The sequence below is a fragment of the Saccostrea echinata genome, unplaced genomic scaffold, assembly GCF_033153115.1.
Source record: "Saccostrea echinata isolate AGI-Se365-2 ecotype Australia unplaced genomic scaffold, CSIRO_AGI_Sech_v1 ptg000054l, whole genome shotgun sequence".
Taxonomy (NCBI): Eukaryota; Metazoa; Mollusca; class Bivalvia; order Ostreida; family Ostreidae; genus Saccostrea; species Saccostrea echinata.
The window spans coordinates 55,863,127-55,885,251 of NW_026889803.1; the positions used below are offsets into that span (position 1 = coordinate 55,863,127).

Sequence of the window (22,125 nt, forward strand, 5' to 3'; positions counted from 1 at the left end):
ATAGGTCATGTTATATTCTGTCAGTGTGAATGAATTAAGTAGTTAACAAAGTTGTAATACGTAGAGCGTATTCAACATGAAATAAAAAAGAATAAATAACCTGATTTTTAATGAACGATATAATCTAGAAATCCAAGGGAGCAATGTCAGTCACGTATCTGGCAGAAATCAAGTGTTCAATCTATCGTTTTATTTATAATTAATGTAAAATAGATACCAATATACATTTCTATCAGAAAAATTCACTTGCCCGATCAGACAAGTAAGTTGACAGTTTCACTTGCCCAAACTGAGAATTTACTTGTCCCGGGCAATCGGACAGCCATTAATGTCAATCCCTGAGATTTCTTATAGATTTATTCCTTTATATTCAAATTGATCCCCATTTGAGGCCCCACACTACCCCATTGTTTGGTAGCTTGCACATAGTTTCATCTTTTCAACTCCAGTGATTCTTGAGAAGAAGATTTTTTTTTTCTCTATATTTATTCTAATGTACAACTTTGACTTCTTACTGGGGGGGGGGGGGGGGGGGGGGGATCAGAAAGCTCACTTGAGCTTTCAGCTCAGGTGAGCTAAAAAGAAATAAAACAGATGGCTCTGTTGAAGGTTGGGTTTTATAACTATTAAAGAGCATTGATATGTATTCAGTTTAAACAATAAAATGCTTTCTTTGGTTGTTAGTACAGGAATTAATGTTGCAGCTATTGCAGAAAAAATGCATAACCTGCGTAAATTATGTAATTTTTTTCTCCAATAGCTGCAACGTTAATTCCTGTACTAATAAACAAAGAAAGAAATTCTATTGTTTATGAATAATCATTAAAGTAAGATTTAGTAGATGAAATAGTGTATTATTGACATGTACGTCATTGTACGTTTCATTGATGGAACAGCCACTGCTCAGGAAATCTGTAGAGGTGATATGCTTAGTGGTGTACTGATAAATGGCAACAGTTTTCTTAAAAAATAAAGGAGATAATATTTAGTGGATGTAAATATAATCCCGTGAACTTTACATTTCAATCTATGATGCTACTCACAGATTTATTTTTAAAGGCCTATCTTCTTTCATAATACGCTTCCTAGTGCCAAAAGCTATGCAGTTCTGAAAATAGTAGTGCTACTCTGAATTTTAACAAAACTGATGATGAAACTCTTGGACAGCATACATTTCAGTTCATTAATCAAAGTGCCTCTCCATCAATTTACAAATGTATGCTGCAGGAAGTATATACAAAATCTATGAACTACAATTTTAGCATCTGAATTCTAAATGATAAATCTATACATGTACTAATATGCATCTAATATATATATATATATATATATATATATATATATATATATATATATATATATATATATATATATATATATATAAACTAAACATAATACCAGTACTCATATTCATGCAGATATTACTCATATTTCAAAAAACTGTATTGATCAAATGCTGCTAATGTTTGTATGCTAGCTATGCTTCGGGGTTATGCTTATGGAATGCTGGTGCTTACTGTAAATGTGGAAATAATCCCTATTTGGAAATTCTTCTAAACAAAAATTGCTAAGATTACCCAAGCAGTATTTTCAACATTTACAGTATACAGGTGTTTTCAACATTTACAGTATGCAGGTGTTTTCAACATTTACAGTACTATGCAGGTGGTTTTACATGCTGATTTTTATGCTGATTCTGATCTGTGTGACAGGAAATGGTCCCTATACCATATCATTGTACTGAATGCATTGGTAAATTTGGCTTTGTACAATTCAAGCATATGAGTATTAAATTAAGGAATAAGATACAGTGGTAAAGCTTGTGTCTTTAAAAAAAAATCCAAAATTATATACATCCCTCTGGTACTTACACTTGTCTGGCAAAAATTGTCAAGTACAAAAAATAAAAGGGTATTTGAAAAAAAAAACAAAACAAAACAAAAATATTGTATGATAAGTACATTGCCACTGCTCACCACAATCAAAGATTACAAACTGAAGAAATATCTATGATATTTAAAGAATGACGCATTTAATATTATGTAAAAAAAAAAGTCTGAATCTTAAATACATAGCTTATAAAATTTTAACTGGCATTGCTTTTACATCTTATGATGATTGAATTATTTTCAGGATTTTCCATATACACTCATGCTTCATATGAAGCTGTAAATTACTAAAAGGGACAATTTTAGTCAAACATTTGTTTAAATGTGTATTAGATACTTAGACAAATGAATAAGATTGACGGATTTTGAATTCAAAACATGCTGATTTAAAATTAATCTCTGAATATTGTATATAATGTATATAATATTAATATAGTACCTCATGTACCAATATTTAGGTCTGAATGAAAAAAATTGAACTTCAACTTGGCAATAAATTAAAGCTTAATAATTATTAATAACATCAAATGAGCTGATTAAAATACCAAAGATGAACAATAATTTTCTGGATATAAATTCTAAATAATTTTACAAGCGAATACATGTACATTAGACAAAATTGCTAACGCACCACTTTTTATTCTTATTTGTGAATTGATCATTTGTCTGATCGGTACTAGTATATAAAATATGCCATCTTTTCCAAAACAGTTAGATTGACAAATGTCTTAGTGTCATGACAAGACCCTTAAAGGACCTTCTTGCCTTAAAACCAATTTCCTGACGTGCACTGCGCACCGTTTTTGCCAAGATATGAAGTTTGTGATTACAGATGGAGGTCAGTGAGGTTGCGACGGGAGCAGTCTCCTACTTAAAAATCAAATAATATACCCTGATTGGCTACCATATTGCTTAGTAGTCATCCAGTGCATTGGTGTCCTTACCAAATCCACCCAACTTCCGGTTTCCCCAATTTTGTGGAACAATCTTAAAATTATTGTGTGGTGCTTACTTAATGCCATCGCTATCTATAGTAAACATTTTTATGATTGTTAATTCATTTGCAACAATTTTTCATTAGAGGAATGAATAATCTTTGAATTGTTTTGAATATTCACATTTCTGTATTGTGACGTCATATTCAGCCAATGACAATATTTGTTTCCATCGCAATTGAAATCAACAAATTGACATTAACAGTATACAAGAAATGTTTCGTATACTGCGATTGGGTATCGAAAGGTCGCGTCAAAGTTCATTATCCGACTATGCTTTACTCGCATTGGTCAATATTTTAATGAGCTACAAAATATTCTCTTCTTATTCTACCACGCCCAGAATGGGAGAGGATTTTACATTCTGGATGTGGTTTGCGACAATGACTCTGGCCTTACTTAATCATGTTAATGTAGCTAAGTAGTGTAACTAGCTAAGTAGTGTAACTAGCTAAGCACAGAGGCACCAGTCAGTTACTGGAATATAATTATACATATACAGTCAAAACTCCTTATCTCACTTATCTTACCAAGAAAATAGGATTCGAGATATACTTAAGAAATAAGTGCTTGGGACTTCAAAATCACTTCGACATATCCATGGTATTCGAGATATCCAATTTCGAGATACTGAAGTTCAACTGTATGTATATTGATCAACATGAATTTTTTTGGTCCATGTCTACCTTCACTTATCATTAGGTAGTTGATTTTCTTTTACATTTTAATTGCTCATGATTTTGTGCAGTTTGACTCAATTTGTAACACTGACATTTCACAAATTATGACAATGACAAATATCTAGAAAGTGACAAGACGAGTAAATTTGGGGACTGATCCCTTAAAATGGCACAGTAGAGATGGGAGAGTGATGAAATACATACATCCTTCTGTGTGAGACTTTGGGTCTGCATACAGGTGCTCTATCCTTGAAGTGTTGAAAGAACTGGATCTCCTGATGATGCCATGAACCTAAAACAGTCAGATAGGGTAATTGTTTTTTTTCCCTTCCTGTTGGACTGTTAGGGAGGCAATAACAGTATTTTGTACAATTATTATTACAAATAGTGTATTGGGGTAATATATCAATGTTTTTCTTCTTTACTCCATTAATTATACCCCTCTAACAAAACTAAATCATAAATTACAAAAACTTTGGTAATCAAATACATGTACATAGGCATATAAAGGTTACTGGTCTCACCTTGACAAATATCAAGGGAAGCAAAAAATGAATGCTCTATAAATCAGGTATATATGTACTTAGGATATCATTAATCATTATACTTCTCTTACTAAATACCTACAAAATATGCATCATTTGTATTATCATATAAAAGACATCTTGTGATATACATATATCATTCATACAAGCTTGCTCCGGTAGGGATTGTATCTGGGAATGGATCTGTTCCAAAAGCTTTAAGATTAGACTCTGGATTTTCTCCAGCAAAGATGATAATGCTCTCTTGCAACTCATTTGAGTTCAACTTTATCCTTTTCTACTGAGTTTGTAAAATTTTTAGGTTATTCCCAGGGCTCGACATTAACGCTTGTCTGCTTGTCCGGTACCAGTGAAAAAAAATACGGACAAGTGAATATTGCTGGGCACTTGTCCGATTGGACAAGTGCATTTTTATGTAAATAAGTCTCTAAATATTTAAAAGAACGACTGTTGAAAGTTTACAGGTACTTTAAGACGGAAACAGTACATAAAAACTGAACTTCAATCCCGATATAGATTGCTATGTAATTGAGTACACTCGATCGGGATCGAAGTTCACTAATTGCATACTACTGGAAAGGCATGGAACTGACGAAGTTTGTATTCTGTTTTATGTTGACAGCATTTATGTTGTCAGGACAGAAAGTCTAGATAAAATTTTGTTTTATGTGTTTGTTGTATTTATAAATAACATCATGCACATGTAATGGACTTTATTTTTAGTTTTTCAGTTAACAGTAATAGATCTTTATTGAAAATTTTTCAGACAAGTGAAATTGAAGTTCGGAAAAGTAAATGTTTTGGTCACTTGTCCGAATGGACAAGTAGGAAAAAAAGTTAATGTCGAGCCCTGATTCCTCTGTGCCTCATACAAATTCAGGAGTACATATAACCCCACCACCTCAGCCCCCATTCATATGACATCCAGAATCAAACTTTGTATCAACAAGAAATATTTGAGAAACATATATACCCTCCCAGTGGGTCTGTGACTTTGTTGTGTTATATGATGTTATTTGGATAGCAAGCTGCAAGGATCCTGATCAATTCAAGACATAGCATTCAAACACTGGCACTATGACTTTCTGAAACAACTTATGGAAAATACACCCTTCTCTCTGAAAAAGTCACTCTAAAAAGTGTATATAAATATCCTGAACAGGAGAATGAGCAAGCTGTTGATGTTATTGATTCCTTCATTGTCTGCAGTCAGACAAAAGTATGACACATAACCATTGTTTCTGTGCAGCTTTGTATTTCAGGTGAGGGAGTCAAATAAAAAGATAGGGTGGGAGACCAGGAAATTTAACACTGTACTTTTTGTTCTTTCAAGAAATCAATTAAATGAGTGCATATATATAACCTTGAACAAGTTTAAACAGCTTTAATTTGCACGGTGATTCAGGAAGGGTACCTCGCATGCAATGCAAGCTTTTATACCTGTAAATACAATTAGTGTATACAGTATATCATATATCATTTAAACACCTGATCTATGTCCCTTCTTTACTGGCCTCAGCCTATATGTGAGTAGTGCTTTAGTCTGTGTAACTCACCTGATATCCTTTGGCCAGTAAGAATTCTGCCAGGTACGAACCATCCTACAAACAAATAACATTTTTTCATTTAATATCAAGGCTGTCAAAGGACTTTTAGTCCTGGGGCAGAACCCCTTAAATTAGGAAAATTACTGATATTTTGCCATTAAATAATGTTTACATCTATCAAATCTTGCACAGCAAATAAAGGAAACAGATATTAAAGTCAGTAATGGTATTCATCACAAAAACTGTTGTCAATAAAAACTTTTTATTTAATAACTAGCATTCCATACAGGTTTTCATCATGCATTTTGTGCAGTTTGCACATACATCTTCAATATATACCCAGGTACAACTGACTTTCTTTACCTGGATAACTCGGGTAAATAATGTCAACTCATGTAAACAAGAAATGTATTTTGATATGATTATTAATTTATTATTTCAAAGTAACATCACACACTAAAGTTGAATTAACCCACAATTAAAACTGTAGTGTGAGTTAAAATATTTTGGGTTAAGTTGATCCAAAGATTATGAGGGTTATCTACTAAAATTGTGGACATTGCGGTTTTATTGAAAAACAAGAGGCCCATGGGCCACATCGCTCACCTGAGTAACTTTGGCCATGCTGTTCATTACCAGACTCCCCCCTTGTAATACCTATTGTGGCCCCACCCTCCCCCAGGGGCCATGATTTGAACAATTTAGAATCTACACTACCCCAGGATGCTTCCACATAAGTTTCAGTTTTTCTGGTCCAGTGGTTCTTGAGAAGATTTTTAAAGATTTTTCCTATATATTTCAATGTAAAACTTGGGATTCCCCCTATTGTGGCCCGGCCCTATCCCCTGGGTCATGATTTGAATAATTTAGAGTGTACACTACTTGAGGATGCTTCCACATAAGTTTCAGCTTTTCTGGCCCAGTGGTTCTTGAGAAGAAGATTTTTAAAGATTTTTCCTATATATTTCAATGTAAGACTTGTATTTCCTATTGTGGCCCCGCCCTACCCCCGGGGGTCATGATTTGAACAATTTAGAATCTACACTACCCCAGGATGCTTCCACATAAGTTTCAGCTTTTCTGGCCCAATGGTTCTTGAGAAGAAGATTTTTAAAGATTTTTCCTATATATTTCAATGTAAAACTTGTATTTCCTATTGTGGCCCCGCCCTACCCCCGGGGGTCATGATTTAAACAATTTTGAATCTACACTACCCCAGGATGCTTCCACATAAGTTTCAGCTTTTCTGGCCCAGTGGTTCTTGAGAAGAAGTTTTTTAAAGATTTTTCCTATATATTTCAATGTAAAACTTGTATTTCCTATTGTGGCCCCGCCCTACCCCCGGGGTCATGATTTGAACAATTTAGAATCTACACTACCCCAGGATGCTTCCACATAAGTTTCAGTTTTTCTGGCCCAGTGGTTCTTGAGAAGAAGATTTTTAAAGATTTTTCCTATATATTTCAATGTAAAACTTGGATTCCCTATTGTGGCCCCGCCCTTCCCCCGGGGGTCATGATTTGAACAATTTAGAATCTACACTATCCCAGGATGCTTCCACATAAGTTTCAGCTTTTCTGGCCCAGTGGTTCTTGAGAAGAAGATTTTTAAAGATTTTTCCTATATATTTCAATGTAAAACTTGGATTCCCTATTGTGGCCCCGCCCTATCCCCAGGGGCCATGATTTTTACAATTTAGAATCTACACTATCCCAGGATGCTTCCACATAAGTTTCAGTTTTTCTGGTCCAGTGGTTCTTGAGAAGATTTTTAAAGATTTTTCCTATATATTTCAATGTAAAACTTGGGATTCCCCCTATTGTGGCCCCGCCCTATCCCCTGGGTCATGATTTGAATAATTTAGAGTGTACACTACTTGAGGATGCTTCCACATAAGTTTCAGCTTTTCTGGCCCAGTGGTTCTTGAGAAGAAGATTTTTAAAGATTTTTCCTATATATTTCAATGTAAGACTTGTATTTCCTATTGTGGCCCCGCCCTACCCCCGGGGGTCATGATTTGAACAATTTAGAATCTACACTACCCCAGGATGCTTCCACATAAGTTTCAGCTTTTCTGGCCCAATGGTTCTTGAGAAGAAGATTTTTAAAGATTTTTCCTATATATTTCAATGTAAAACTTGTATTTCCTATTGTGGCCCCGCCCTACCCCCGGGGGTCATGATTTAAACAATTTAGAATCTACACTACCCCAGGATGCTTCCACATAAGTTTCAGCTTTTCTGGCCCAGTGGTTCTTGAGAAGAAGTTTTTTAAAGATTTTTCCTATATATTTCAATGTAAAACTTGTATTTCCTATTGTGGCCCCGCCCTACCCCCGGGTCATGATTTGAACAATTTAGAATCTACACTACCCCAGGATGCTTCCACATAAGTTTCAGTTTTTCTGGCCCAGTGGTTCTTGAGAAGAAGATTTTTAAAGATTTTTCCTATATATTTCAATGTAAAACTTGGATTCCCTATTGTGGCCCCGCCCTTCCCCCGGGGGTCATGATTTTTACAATTTAGAATCTACACTATCCCAGGATGCTTCCACATAAGTTTCAGCTTTTCTGGCCCAGTGGTTCTTGAGAAGAAGATTTTTAAAGATTTTTCCTATATATTTCAATGTAAAACTTGGATTCCCTATTGTGGCCCCGCCCTACCCCCAGGGGTCATGATTTTTACAATTTAGAATCTACACTATCCCAGGATGCTTCCACATAAGTTTCAGCTTTTCTGGCCCAGTGGTTCTTGAGAAGAAGATTTTTAAAGATTTTTCCTATATATTTCAATGTAAAACTTGGATTCCCTATTGTGGCCCCGCCCTACCCCCGGGGGTCATGATTTTTACAATTTAGAATCTACACTACCCCAGGATGCTTCCACATAAGTTTCAGCTTTTCTGGCCCAGTGGTTCTTGAGAAGAAGATTTTTAAAGATTTTTCCTATATATTTCTATGTAAAACATTGATTCCCTATTGTGGCCCCGCCCTACCCCCGGGGGTCATGATTTTTACAATTTAGAATCTACACTACCCCAGGATGCTTCCATATAAGTTTCAGCTTTACTGGCCCTGTGGTTCTTGAGAAGAAGATTTTTTAATGACCCCACCCTATTTTTGTCTTCTCTTGATTATCTCCCCTTGTGAGGGGACTTGGCCCTTCATTTTAACAATTTAAATTCCCCTTCACCCAAGGATGCTTTGTACCAAGTTTGGTCAAAATTGGCCCAGTGGTTCTTGAGAAGAAGTCAAAAATGTGAAAAGTTTACAGACGGACGGACAGACAGACAGACAGACGGACAGACGGACAGACGGACGGACGGACGACGGACAAAATGTGATCAGAAAAGCTCACTTGAGCCTTCGGCTCAGGTGAGCTAATAATGTGCACACTAAGCTCATATGTTTATTAATCATATTTAAGTGCCTCTGATTTTCGTTTTCAGTATAAAAGACAAAAGAGATTTTATTATAATTGAATTTGGGCAGGGTATGGTCCGAAGACGCAGGACCAAAAAAAATCAATCAGAGAATATGCAAGCATAATTTTGAAATAAAAGTATAATTAGATATGGTTGGGGGAAAAATCATATTTTAAAGTCACTATCTATTACGTCGTCATTTGAAATATTTCAAGACAATTGCTTAATTTTTAGCAGTTTCTTAGGTATTTGAAATTTGAAAGTGGTAAAAACAACACACGAAAAATGGCGACTTTGATGACTTACAGCACAGCAGAAAGCAGTTCAGTTTCATGAAGTTTTAGAAATGATGCCTTTACAGACTTAAACAAAAACAGAACATTTAAAATTAAAAAAGTATAAAAATATCACTAGATCTTTAGTAGTCAAGTGGAACGGCCATTTTTTAAACTAAAGCTTTTTCACCATGTCTCTGGGTAGAAACAAACAAAAACATTCAGACTAATGAATACTGGCAATAACAATGCAGACCATTGAAAAAAAATGGCCTATATGTATTTGAATGTAGTAAGAGGACTGTCCTTACTAATGTTCAGAAGGTCCCCTGTGTGTGCGAGACTGGTCTTTCTTCTGTGTATGTAGGAATAAAGATGAACTAAGAGTGTGTGCATCAGTGAAATTCCCAAATTTAAGTGGAGATAACTTATTCAACTTCTTTTTTTAGCAAAGATGAAATATGACATTGCTTTAGACAGCTTGATGTTATCATATGCACCTTAACTAAGCCGATACCATACATAATATAAAATGTCATATTTTGTTTATCATGTTTATGCATCTATTTCAAATTTGTTATGCATATTGATGAAAATGTACTAAAGAGTCATGAAAATTTAAGAACCCAGTATGGATTATTTCTCACTCTAGACAACTTGACCATGTTTTTTCTGGAAATCCCTTTGTATATATTTCCATTTAAAAAAAACAAACAATTCCTATGAAATCTGCAAATTGTTATATGTATCATGAAGAAATGTCTACAATTAAACTCATCTTAATCTCAAACTCATCAGGAAAATTATTATACATGTACTATCTCTCAGCAAAATTTATTGATTTTGAACTTTTTTGATTTCAGAACGTTCTCTGAGTCTCGATCTGAATAATTATGTTATTATTTGAATAAAATGAATATTTCTTAATTGCTCCCCTTTTGCAATTGAAAACAGTTTTCATTTTTGTTTTGTTTTGAAGCCAATATAAATCAATTCATTGAAAACTGTGCAAAATATTTACGGAAATTCATTTCCCTTGCCCTCTCTTTTTCCTCTATTAATTAGGGTGTGCGATCAAGAATACAAGCTGGGCAACCAACAGAGGATGCAACATACAAGAACAGCAAAGGGAGGGAACAAGATACTCCAGTAATGGGGCTAGAATGTGACTTTGGCAATGTGAAAGAGGACATGAAAAACTAGGACCACTAAGGAAAACTACATGAAGGAGCATTGGTGAAGTTGCAAGGTTGTGTTCTCCCCTATTAACTCCCCTCCCTGGAATTCTTGTTTCCTCACCATATGCGCAACGTAAAAAGACTCATTTCAGAACACCAATTTTTTTTTAGTTTAGCAGATCTAACGCCTATGCATGAATGTATGTTTGTGGGTTTGCCCTTGATGCCGTTCGCCGTAATTCTCATTCGCCCAGAGTCTGTTCGCTCTCAAACTCGTTCACCCAAAGTCCGTTCATCTTCTATATGTTAGTTGGTTAATTTTTCGTAATTTCCTTTGATTTTATTTAATTTCATGAATTTTCTGTTTCGATTATAATTTATTTTACTTGAACTTTCAGTATATATAGAATGATGAAGAAATAAAAAGAAACTGTTAAGTAATCAATGTGACACTCGTTAATTTATAAGTAATGTTTTATAATGTTCTATTAAGTTGAGAATAAAAGATTCTTTAAAAAAAATAAAATAAACCCGTTGCTCCACAGACGCTGCTCATTCCCAATTAAAATGGTCTATGAACCTGATTAAGGTCACTCTCAATTTTCTTAAAACTATTTTCAAAACATGCCTGTAATACGCCCCTTTTAAACAAAATACAAACCAAAGTGATCCATAGTTTACAGTACTAAATTAACAGCAATTAAACCAATTACGTCTTTGATTAACATTAAAATTGGAAATTAAGTCAATACTCATCTAATGGAAAGGAAATATATTAAAAATTTTACTATAATAGTTCTATCTAATAACAAAATTTTAAAAATAGAAATTTCTTAAAATTCTACGATTATGATGACATATCATCAATAGGTGCAAGGTGAACAAGAATTATGGTGAACGGACCCTGCTCGAACGGACTCATGCGAACAGGTAGATAGGGTGAACGGACCTGATACTACAGAGCACCTGATACAACGAAATATTTAAAACATATATATCATTTGTTCGTACAATCAGAATACATTTATCAATAATAAAATGAAATAAATCATGGTGTAATTATTTGACCTTGTATTTAATATTTCAAGATACATAATCCCTACACTGCAAACAAATATCTTTAACAGGTCCAGGAAAATCACTATATTTAGCTATATACTAGTAGCTTAATTTACCTATATAGCTTTATTTACCTATATAATATAGCTTTATTAAGCTATTTTACAATAAGTTTCTGTTTTATGAAAAGCAAACAAAAAGTCGCATGAAAATTATGGCTGATATTTTTTTAAAAAGGTTTGATAAAAACAACCTAGGGCATAGATAGTAAAAACATTGCCTCTTTTAAACACTTTTTAACCAAAAAATGCATCTCTATTGTTTGGATAGCTGTCCATTACTGGAAGTGCGATGAGGCATGATTAAGTGTGATTGCCTTGCATTGTGCTGAATTATTACCAATCAATTATCTTGTTGACCAAAACTGCTTTTTTTTTGTTAAAGTAGCTGCTTATTCACAGATTAACTGTTATACATAGCCCCAAAACTTTTAGATCTTTGATTGCAATTGCACAAAAGGAGAAACATTTTTAAAAGTGGGTTTTTGGTGAATTGTTTTCAGTCCATTTCAAAGTTGAAAACTAATACTGCCTCATTATGCGAATTTTTGTCTGCTTTTCATAAAACAGAAATTTACTCTGAAATAGCTAAATAAAGCTATATTATATAGGTAAATAAAGCTATATAGGTAGATTTAGCTATATAGCTAAATATAGTGATTTTCCTAGACCTGTTTAATATTATGATTTTAATGCCTGAAACATTGTATTATAGTATAACTTATAATGCTTTTACATGTGTAAACCCTTGTTCAATTTTCAAACCTCGTCTTATTAATAAAAATGAAGAAATAGAAATTCTAATTTGATGATCATAATTACACTGGGGATATATTTTGAAAGGGTGTTATCCGTTATATACAATAAACAATATTTACTTCCAATCAAGGGCCCCCAGAAAGGCATGAAAGATACATTAGTAGACAAAGACAGTACATTATCAATAAGGAGTTAAATTTAAAAAATAGTAAAAGTAAAAACACTACATAACAAGTGGGGAAAAGGGGGAGGGGTTAAACAGGGTGTGTTTAGTGAAAGTACAAAAATCATCATAAAGCTAATAGATCTGAAATATTCTACTTACTGGTAAATATATTTCAAATAAAAATAAATCTACACAAAAACATTCAATCAGTTTTTGCTGTGTCTTTACCTGTCCTGTAATACCGGTTATAAGAGCAATTTTCTGACTCGTTGAACTAGTCGCCATCTTTGTTGTGTGTCAACGTGGTTAGACGGAATCCTGTAACCACGTGATGCAAAGAGAAATACATCATTGGCGTAAGAATTCTATAAATAATTATGGACGGAAACCCCCTTTCTAACAGTACCGAGGCTTTTATAATCGATATTGTCATTGGATACATTAAAGCGTCCCATAAAATGATATCCAATCAAAAGCTTCAAATCAGACCGTTTAGGTTTCAAAGCATGTGTTGACATTCTTGAGATCACATGCAGGGAGAGTGCTGACAACAAACTAAAAATGCACTTATAGCATAAATATATTGATTTATGTTTTAATTATCATGAGTTTGTGGAATACAATTAAACAAAGGTACAATGACAGAACGGGTGCAGACGCTTCCAATACGAAAATTTTTAGAGAATATGGGACTAGTGCAATACTTGGACATGTTTTTGATAAGAGGCTATGACAGAGAAACTGACATTACTTCTCTAGATGAGAATGATTTAGACACAATGTTGATCTCGGATCCTGATCACAGGCACCAAATATTACAGGCTGGTAAGTATACTTCCGGTCATGATTCGTGGTAAGACTTAGAAAATCTCAAAAATTGACAAATTACGTTAATTAACTGATAAATTACATTATATAAATTCTTTAATCTCCCATGATAATTAGATAACAGATTATCTTCGCTAGCCATGGGTTTTCGGGGGTATGCCAGATCTTTAGAGGGGGGGGGGGGCGTGCCCCCCCCCCCCCCCTCGGCCAATAATTTTGTAAACATACACAAATCAGAAAACAAATCTAATTTACGGATGTGTCCCTCAATAATAACGCCCGATTTTTGTTCTAGATTTGCTTGTCAAGAATTTTTAATTTAGGATCAATACTAACCCCCCCCCCCCCCCGCCCAATTGAATTTGCTTCCTAAGGGCATGCACGGGAACAGACTCTAGAGTGGTCCGAAAACCCTGGCTAGTGAAGCTGAAGATGATGACAACTATTTTTTTTTATACATGTATGCTTGTACATGCGCAGTACAATGTGACACGACATGAACTAGCTGACAGTATCGAAAGTTATTATATGATCTAGCCTTTAATTGAATTTACAAACAAGAAATTAGAATTAACCTACATGTATTCAAGTTCCACAGTTCAAGAAATAATGCGGCGAAAATATCATTGATGACTTCTACTACAATTCCTGGAGGCGGTTGTCTAGACGAAAACTTAACTGAATAACTGAATCAGTATATGTCATAAACTTCTCATAAGACAAATTTTCATTGTGTATTTATGTAAAGATTGCACTAATTTATTATTAGATTTGAATCGGTTGAGATGTAGCCTTGTAATAACGGTGTGTGTATAGTACCTGTCACGCACCTGTCCTTTCATGTTTCACATTAATTTTGCATCCCTCCGCAGGGAAAGCGATAATCGAAGTGAAATGAAAATAGTGTATCGATTTCAGAATCTGTGGCAACGGTGGGAAACTGATAAATGAAAGCATTTAAAGGTGATATTTTAACAGGCAATTACAGAGTATTGCTGCAGTTTGCTGTAGTATTGATCTACTGTATTCGCAAAGACTTAAACCGCAACGATGAACAGATTTATCAACAATATGAGTACGTCTAGCGAAGTTTTGACAAACTCATTTGCACCACATCCCTAAAGCAAGCAAAGAGTGAAATGTTTAAGTTAGGTTGTATCTGCCGTGTCATTTGTAATTGTCCGCTGGGCCTGGCAGAGAATAATTTTTTCCCATATAAAATTTAGATTTTTTAAGGTTCTAAAAACTGCAATTTTTTAAATAATGCGGTCAAGAATTGAACAAAATTTGCATAAACAATGTAGAAATTCGATTACCCTTGTTACCCCCCCCCCCCCCCCAATTTTCCCGCGTTTTTAAGTCACTATGTCTTTCTATAAGAAGATCAAATATTTAATCAGTGTACTAACTTTATATACTGGTACAGATTCCTTTTATGTTGTATATTCCCAAACGGCAATTAGTTTAAGAAAGTTGGACATTCTGTGCGTATCTGTACATTTTAAGTAGGCCAGTATACCTTTAAACATAGTTCTAAATTTCAAATGTTTCTGTAGTTCTTGAATTTGCACGAAATTTGAATTCGAGTTTAAAAAAAAAAGATATATTCATATTACATTTTTTGAATTTTCAATCATGAAACCCAATTCGAATCTATATGTCTTCTTGACATTAACTACAATTAATTATAGCATTGCCTAACTCTCTATTTTCAGCGGCCCAGTATCGGTCTCCTGGAAGTTTTCGAGTTCTTGAATGGTTACAGCGTAATGGTTTGGAACATTATTACGTCGGTTTCATACAGAGTGAAATTACGTCAATGAACGATGTAAAAAATATGAAAGTAGATGAGAATCTGTTTGATGAACTTGAAATAACACTTCCTGGACACAAAAAGAGACTGAAAAGAGCAGGTAGATAGGAAGATACTTCACAACACAATGTATCTCAGCCATATTTATTATAGAATGTAAAAGAGCAGGTAGATAGGAAGATACTTCACAACACAATGTATCTCAGCCATATTGAATTTAGAATGTAAAGCAAATACGTTGTATCATACTCCAATTTAATTAAATAGAGGATTCTTTTTAAAATAAAACAGTTAACAGAAAACATGATTTTTGCACCCAGTCTCCAATGTAAGACCTTTTTTTCTTTCTTTTTATGGAAAGGCCGGAGGGGGGGGGGATTACTTTTCGTATCATACATGTAACAACCTCTGTGGCATTGATCCAAAATCAACGATTCGTTGTTTGGTTGACAGTTAATTCTGTTTCCCTATAAGAGCATTTCCTTATGATTCTGTAAATCCAATTAATTAATTGATAACCGTACTGTATAAGTCATACCAGTAGAGTTTTAATATTTTACCTGATATCAATATCCCCTCGAGTCTGCCGCCAGTCATACTTTGACTGCAACTGATGCTGGATCGATTTCATCCTGGTATTTTAGTTCTTTGATTTAGAAATTGAATAGTTCAATACCAGGCTAAAAAAGACAGGTGCGCTATGGTTAGTGGAGTAACCGAAGACTCATTACTAAATAATTCCATTGTAATATATCGACATTGGAAACTTTAAGCTAAATCAGTTTACATTTAACCGATTTTGGTGAAAAAATTAACGAAGTAGATTGTAACGGAACTTGAAGATTTTGGGATGGGAGCACATTATTTTACATGTGTATACGCAATTGAAATTTAAATGTTCTTATATGAGGGACTTTGAAATAAAGAGCTGCTATATTTTCAGTGCATATATTCCTATAATTTTCAACGTATTTAAAACAATCATGTATCAAACACTTCGACTGTTATGGTCAAACTTTTTTTTTGCCAGTGACCCAGTTACAGAAGGAGCAGGTAGGAGACTGTCCCACGGAGGATGTGTTAGCATGTGGTCGGTGGAAAAAACCGGCAACACTCAGCGACGCCAAGTTTGATTTTCTTGTAGTTGATGCCAGTATTTACTCAACTAAGGAATCCTCAAAATACCGTAGAATAGGTAAGGTGTGATCAGTATATGTTAGGGGAGGGATTATTGTATATAAGAACGTTGATTGTATAACTCAAGGACTCTGAAATGAAAGGGATTTGTGTCAATAATTTACCTACGTGGTTTTTGTGGATGGGGAGGGGGTGTTTTTCTCACCCAAAACAGACTCATGTCAGCGAGAGGTCAACTGAATTAATAATTCAGTCAACATTTTGTCAGATTTTTTTGCGTGAATTCTTGCTGTAGAAAAAGTGCTCACATTACCCTTTTGCAATGTCAATCAAACTAAAAATAGATGTTCCGAATCCGTTACAGGATGATTGTGTAATTTTGATTTGAATGACGCACTATTTGTTGTTGTTTCTTTTTTCAATGTAACCCATTTTACACTTGTTCTTTTTCAGAGTTCATGGTGGACACGGGCAGTGACGTGACCACGATTCGACAAGAAGTTTTAGATGAACTAGACCTAGAAATTCTGGGGCGAATACACAGTAAAGGTGTTCACGGTTCCAAAACCACGACCCTGTACAAGGCGAAAATACTCATAGGAAATCAGGAGATGGAAATAGAGGTACAGGGAAGACACAAAATAAAAGACGTTTTGTGCATATATTGGACAATTATCATAATGATATCTAAGCTAAATTTTAATACAGCGCAATATAAGAATCAAAATACTTCAAGGTACACGTACTACGTAAAATAACAAAATAACTACAATTTCTTCACAGGTCATGGGAGAGAGTTACGATTCATTAGGAAGTCGTGTTGTACGGCATTTTCGTCATTACGTTGACGGCAAGCATCACGTGTGGCTTCGCGGGAATTTCTGTGACGAAGACAGTAAACTGTGTCAAACGGCTAAATACCAGGCCCTGAATAACGATACCTCTCATCAGTCAGATATTTCTGAATCCTTCAACAGTGCAATAGCTTCCCAACCCAGAAGTCCTAAAGTCCAAGACAACCAAACAACAGACAGTGCTATACATTGCAATTCTACCTCAAAAAAGCGGAAGAGAACGTCAACAGAGGAAGACGGTGTTCCGTCCAAAATGTCTTCCACGACATATCTCCATGTATCGCCTGATGAATTAGACCTGTGATACATTTACTGTCATTAGTCATTTGAATCATTTACAGGAAAGAATTCAAACTTTATTGGGCATTTTTATCATTTCATATATGTTAGAGATGAAATATGGTAAACTTTCCGTCCATGTTAATTCAAAGAATTCGATATTCCTTTAGGCTGTATTTATATCTTGTAAATAGTAAAGATATGCCAGTATAATATTTATTCTTCATATCTATAAAGCTAAAATCAATCTAATTAAAGTTAAATCCTTTGATCCGCTCACATACGACCGTTACTAAAACTTGTTAAATCCTTTGTGTTGCGGTTGTATGTGAGCGGATTAAAGCTAGGATCTAATTTTAATAAAATTGAGTTAAATTTAATTTACACGTATTCTTGAAAAGTTAATGATGGTTGTTGTTGTGCTCCGAGTATATGTTTTAACATGTGTGTATTAAAAATTATTATATGTACCCTAATTGAATCTTCATTTTTTTTTTTTGTAAAACTTTACTGCTTATGACCATTCACCCTTTACATGACAACTGAGACATAGCTTTATTAATCTACTCATAAATTCTACATCTGGAAATCCAACCTGTACCACAGTTCACTTTCTAAGGATGAAATTCTTCAAAATCACATTTTAGTCATTAATACTTTTAACATTCCAGCCATCGAAAGTGATGTCGATCTACCTTATCTATACTGGGTTCCATAACTTTATAAAAAATCCTTACAAAGATACATTGCTTGGTCCAGCAATTAACTGCTCTACCAAATCGATCAGGAGAAAATTCAGACGTACTATGCTATATCGGAGAATAGTGTAAATCAAACTCCAAAGATCTTTCAGAAAATCTAAAATCACTGTTTGTTTTTTTTTCCAAAGGTCGGTAACATAAAAAAAAAAAGACTTTTCTACACTTTATACAACCAATCCTCACGATAAATTAAAAATTAACTAAGCTTTTTGATATCATGGACAACTGCTTCTTCAATAAAATGGAACTCGTATTTTCCTATAGATCTTTTGATTAGTCATCTTCAAAATTACTTTGTAGAAACACTCTGATTCTACGCACAGGTAGTCTAGTTCATATTAAAAGGTGCTGGAGTTCCTCATTGATAACATCTACCGATATGTATAGTCTTTGGAGACAGGTCTTCCAACAATGCAATTTTCTGGAATTCCGATGGGCACTAATTGCGGTTCATTATTAGCCGCCTTGTTTTATGAAGCAAACTTTATTCAAAAACTTTTTTCATGTTGTGACCTAGCTTCCACTTAACATTTAGATATATCGACGACGTTTTATCAATTAACATAACTTACCCACCGATTCTGCATGCCACATCTTTTTAATTTTTGGATGTTTTACTGACTATAGACGATAAGGGCCAACTAATAACTATGACAAACATGATGACTTCGGCTTTTCCATCGTCAACTTTCCTTATTTATGTAGTAATATTCCACTGTCACCTGCATATGGTGTTTATATCTCCCAGCTTATTCGATTTTCAAGAGCATGCTTAGAGTACGACAAATTTTAAACCGAGGCAGGCTACTGACAAACAAGTTGATGTTACAAGGATATCAACCTCATTTAATGTCAGCATTTCGTAAATTCTATGTTCGTTATAATGACCTTGTCTGCAAATACAACCTATCACCGGGTCGTATTAGTATTATGACTGACATAGTTCATACCAATTGCTAGGCCATTGTTTTTGAAACTAAATTTGATTATAAGGGCTCACAGCGGGTGTGATCAGTCGACAGGGGATGCCTACTCCTCATAGGCGCCTGATCCCACCTCTTGAATTTCAAGGGGTTCGTGTTTTTCTGCCCTGTTCATATATTTATATTGTTTGTAGGTTTCATGAGATCGATCATTCCTTGTTATTGTCACCTTTGTCATATGTTTTCTAACATCTTCTACTTCCCAACGGATGCATGCTCCCTTTTTAACTCATAATTTTCCAACTTACATCACCATATATACTCCAACTTGCGGGGTGTATACGTGTACTCTGTTGTGAACGGGGCATACGTATGCTCTCGAAGAAATCGGCTATCCTCGGCTGATTCCGCTACGCTCTATACAAACTTAAGTGTGCGAGGAACAAGCCACCCGAGGAGCTCCGAGTGCTTATAACGAATTAAAAAAAATTGTAACGAATTTAATTCGTTTAAAGGTATTCTAAAATGTGCTTTAATGAATTAAATTCGATGAAACAAATTCTTAAATTTGTTATAACGAATTAAATTCATTTAAACGAATTTGACAATTCGTTATATTGAAATCATACTTTTCTATAAGCCCGAATTGTCGAATTTGATTAAACGACTTTAATTTGCTATTACAAATTTTAGAATTCATTTAAATGAATTTAATCTGTTATAACAAATTTTTGAATTCGTTATAATGAATTCAACAAATTTGTTATAACAAATTAATTTCGTTCTAACAAATTCGACACTTTCACTGTAAAAAATGTGTTTACAATTCAAACACTTTTCTAAACACTTTCTTGTCACCTCCTTTTTTATATGTTTAATTTCTAAACATGTAAAATTCCTAAACATGTCTTAGAAAGTGTTTAGAATTTAAACACTTGTGTGCTTAGAAATTAAACATATCTAAACACATAAACACAAGTGTTTAAGTTCTAAACACATAACAGCAGATGTGTTTAAAATCTAAACACATCATAAGTTTAATTTGTACCTGCAGAAAAACAAAACACTCTCGTAAATTTAGGCACAAAAAGTATATGGTTTTTAAATGCGCATAATTGTCAAAATTTTCAAAATATGTAACCAATATTAATTATTTTCCATAAAGCCACTGAACGTTGGGATATGTATTTAATTATACAATGTAATGGTCACTGTGCGATGTACATGTACTCAATTTACACAAATAATGTAGGAGATAGAACTGAATAGATTTGAATAATCTCAACAATTCAATCAGAATGACACATAATTTATAACGTACACATAGATAACAAACTTTTAATCTTCAAAATTATTAAGAAAATAATATTAAGCTGACAATTTAATATCAAAACTTCATTGAATATTTCTAAAAGGCTTTATTAAAGAATTGTTAAACTAAAAATACAAAATGTATATTTATATATATATTTATTATAATCATTATATTTTGAATCGGCTGCAGAGTTTTCCCCATGTCAATCACAAAATATCAAATTTTATGAACTTTCAGCAAGTCCCAAAGCACCATGTATTATCATCTATATCCCATCAGTAACTGCCAGAAAATAACCCATTCCAAATACACGGGGATAATTGTAAACACTGTCAAATTAACACTGTAGTCTTCAACAAATGAAGTTTCAAAGTGTTGAGTATAGAACAACAACATTGCACTTGAAGATGACACCAGGTACTCTGATACGTGTATTTTGAGTTCGATATTGACTACGTACGGTGCCTGTAGGAAAGAAAGCCAGATTTTAGAAAAAGTACACTATCACTGATATTTTACATTACTTAGAAAAACAATTTTTTAAAATTGTTCAAATTTTAGTGAAACTACACAGATATAAATATAGATGTTTTTTTAACATTATTTCTTCTGCAAGTCTATGAACGAATTCAAGATATCCCAAGTCAACTTTACTTACGTTGCTCATCGTGGTTAATTAATGCAAAGAAGAAGAAAACAAACCTTTAATGTATTGCAGCAACAAGATGCCCTTTCACGTATTTCACTATTTCGTCATGGTTATCCCTTGAATTGGGTTGTCATAACTCTCATTGATACATCACCTTAGCTTGTTGCGTTTTCTTTGTTTACATAGCCGCTCAAATTAACGTTCAAATATATGTGTGTCATTTCCGGGAAGATAACTCTGCACTTTACAGTAAAACGTGTTTAATTTCTAAACGCGTTTAGATATAAAACATGTTCAGACGTACGTGTTTATTTGTTAAACACAATACTATACACGTTTAGATCTAAACATGTAATAGAAGTGTTTATTTCCTAAACACAATTTTTACAGTGTTGTTATATCAAATTCAATAATTTTTTTTGATGGGTCCTAAATGGGTTTCCATAAGAAGTTTAACATTTTGTACCAAATGAAAATGACTCATCTAGCCACATTTCATATCATATTTTAGCAAACCAAAAAACAATATTGCAAAAATATTTCCATTGTCTATATCAAAGGAACCCAATACATCAATTGCATGCTAAAATATCATGTGACGATCAATTAACTTTTCAAGCCGAATCCAATCAAATACACCCTCATTCTTTATATATTGCATAAAATATTTTCCATGCAGTTAATAACTTTAGCTTTCTTTGAGCTTTTGCAATACAATTTAGACTTAAATAAAATCTCTTTTGATTTCAAGGTCAAATGGTTGAGGTCAGAAACTCATATTGGTACATTGCCTAAGCCCTAAAATGGGTTTCCAGCTGATAACTTTAGTTCTCTTTGAGCTTTGCAATGAAACTTAAGGTGATGATTCAAACTCAAGAAAGACCCTTATGATCTTAAGACCAAAAGGTGAAAGGTCAAGGTCAATCCTTTTTTTCTTTCTTCATCTGATTTGTTAGGTTTCCATTCTCTTATTCTTTCAGCATGGGACAT

The 22,125-nt window shown here is 33.9% G+C and overlaps 2 protein-coding genes across 3 annotated transcripts in view; one reads left to right on the top strand and one right to left on the bottom strand.

Moving 5' to 3' along the window:
• The window catches only part of LOC133172294 (GDP-mannose 4,6 dehydratase-like), a 40,125-nt gene extending 27,177 nt beyond the window's left edge, over positions 1 to 12,948 (bottom strand). The window contains exons 1-3 of the mRNA XM_061307155.1: positions 12,805 to 12,948; positions 5,666 to 5,710; positions 3,769 to 3,856 (exon numbers count right to left, since the gene is read on the bottom strand). Of these exons, the coding sequence (XP_061163139.1) occupies positions 3,769 to 3,856; positions 5,666 to 5,710; positions 12,805 to 12,861 (190 nt within the window). The 5' untranslated portion in view covers positions 12,862 to 12,948. The remainder of the gene's footprint in view (positions 1 to 3,768; positions 3,857 to 5,665; positions 5,711 to 12,804) is intronic.
• Positions 12,949 to 13,023: 75 nt separating this feature from the next.
• LOC133172293 (uncharacterized) lies at positions 13,024 to 17,963 on the top strand. 2 transcript variants are annotated; one of them, XM_061307153.1, is made up of 5 exons: positions 13,024 to 13,401; positions 15,120 to 15,317; positions 16,248 to 16,412; positions 16,808 to 16,977; positions 17,138 to 17,963. In XM_061307153.1, the coding sequence occupies exons 1-5, from the start codon at positions 13,215 to 13,217 to the stop codon at positions 17,510 to 17,512; spliced, it is 1,095 nt and encodes a 364-aa protein (XP_061163137.1). In that variant the 5' UTR covers positions 13,024 to 13,214; the 3' UTR covers positions 17,513 to 17,963. The 2 variants fall into 2 exon arrangements, with proteins under 2 accessions (XP_061163137.1, XP_061163138.1); XM_061307154.1 differs by lacking the exon at positions 15,120 to 15,317.
• The last annotated feature ends 4,162 nt before the right edge of the window (positions 17,964 to 22,125 follow it).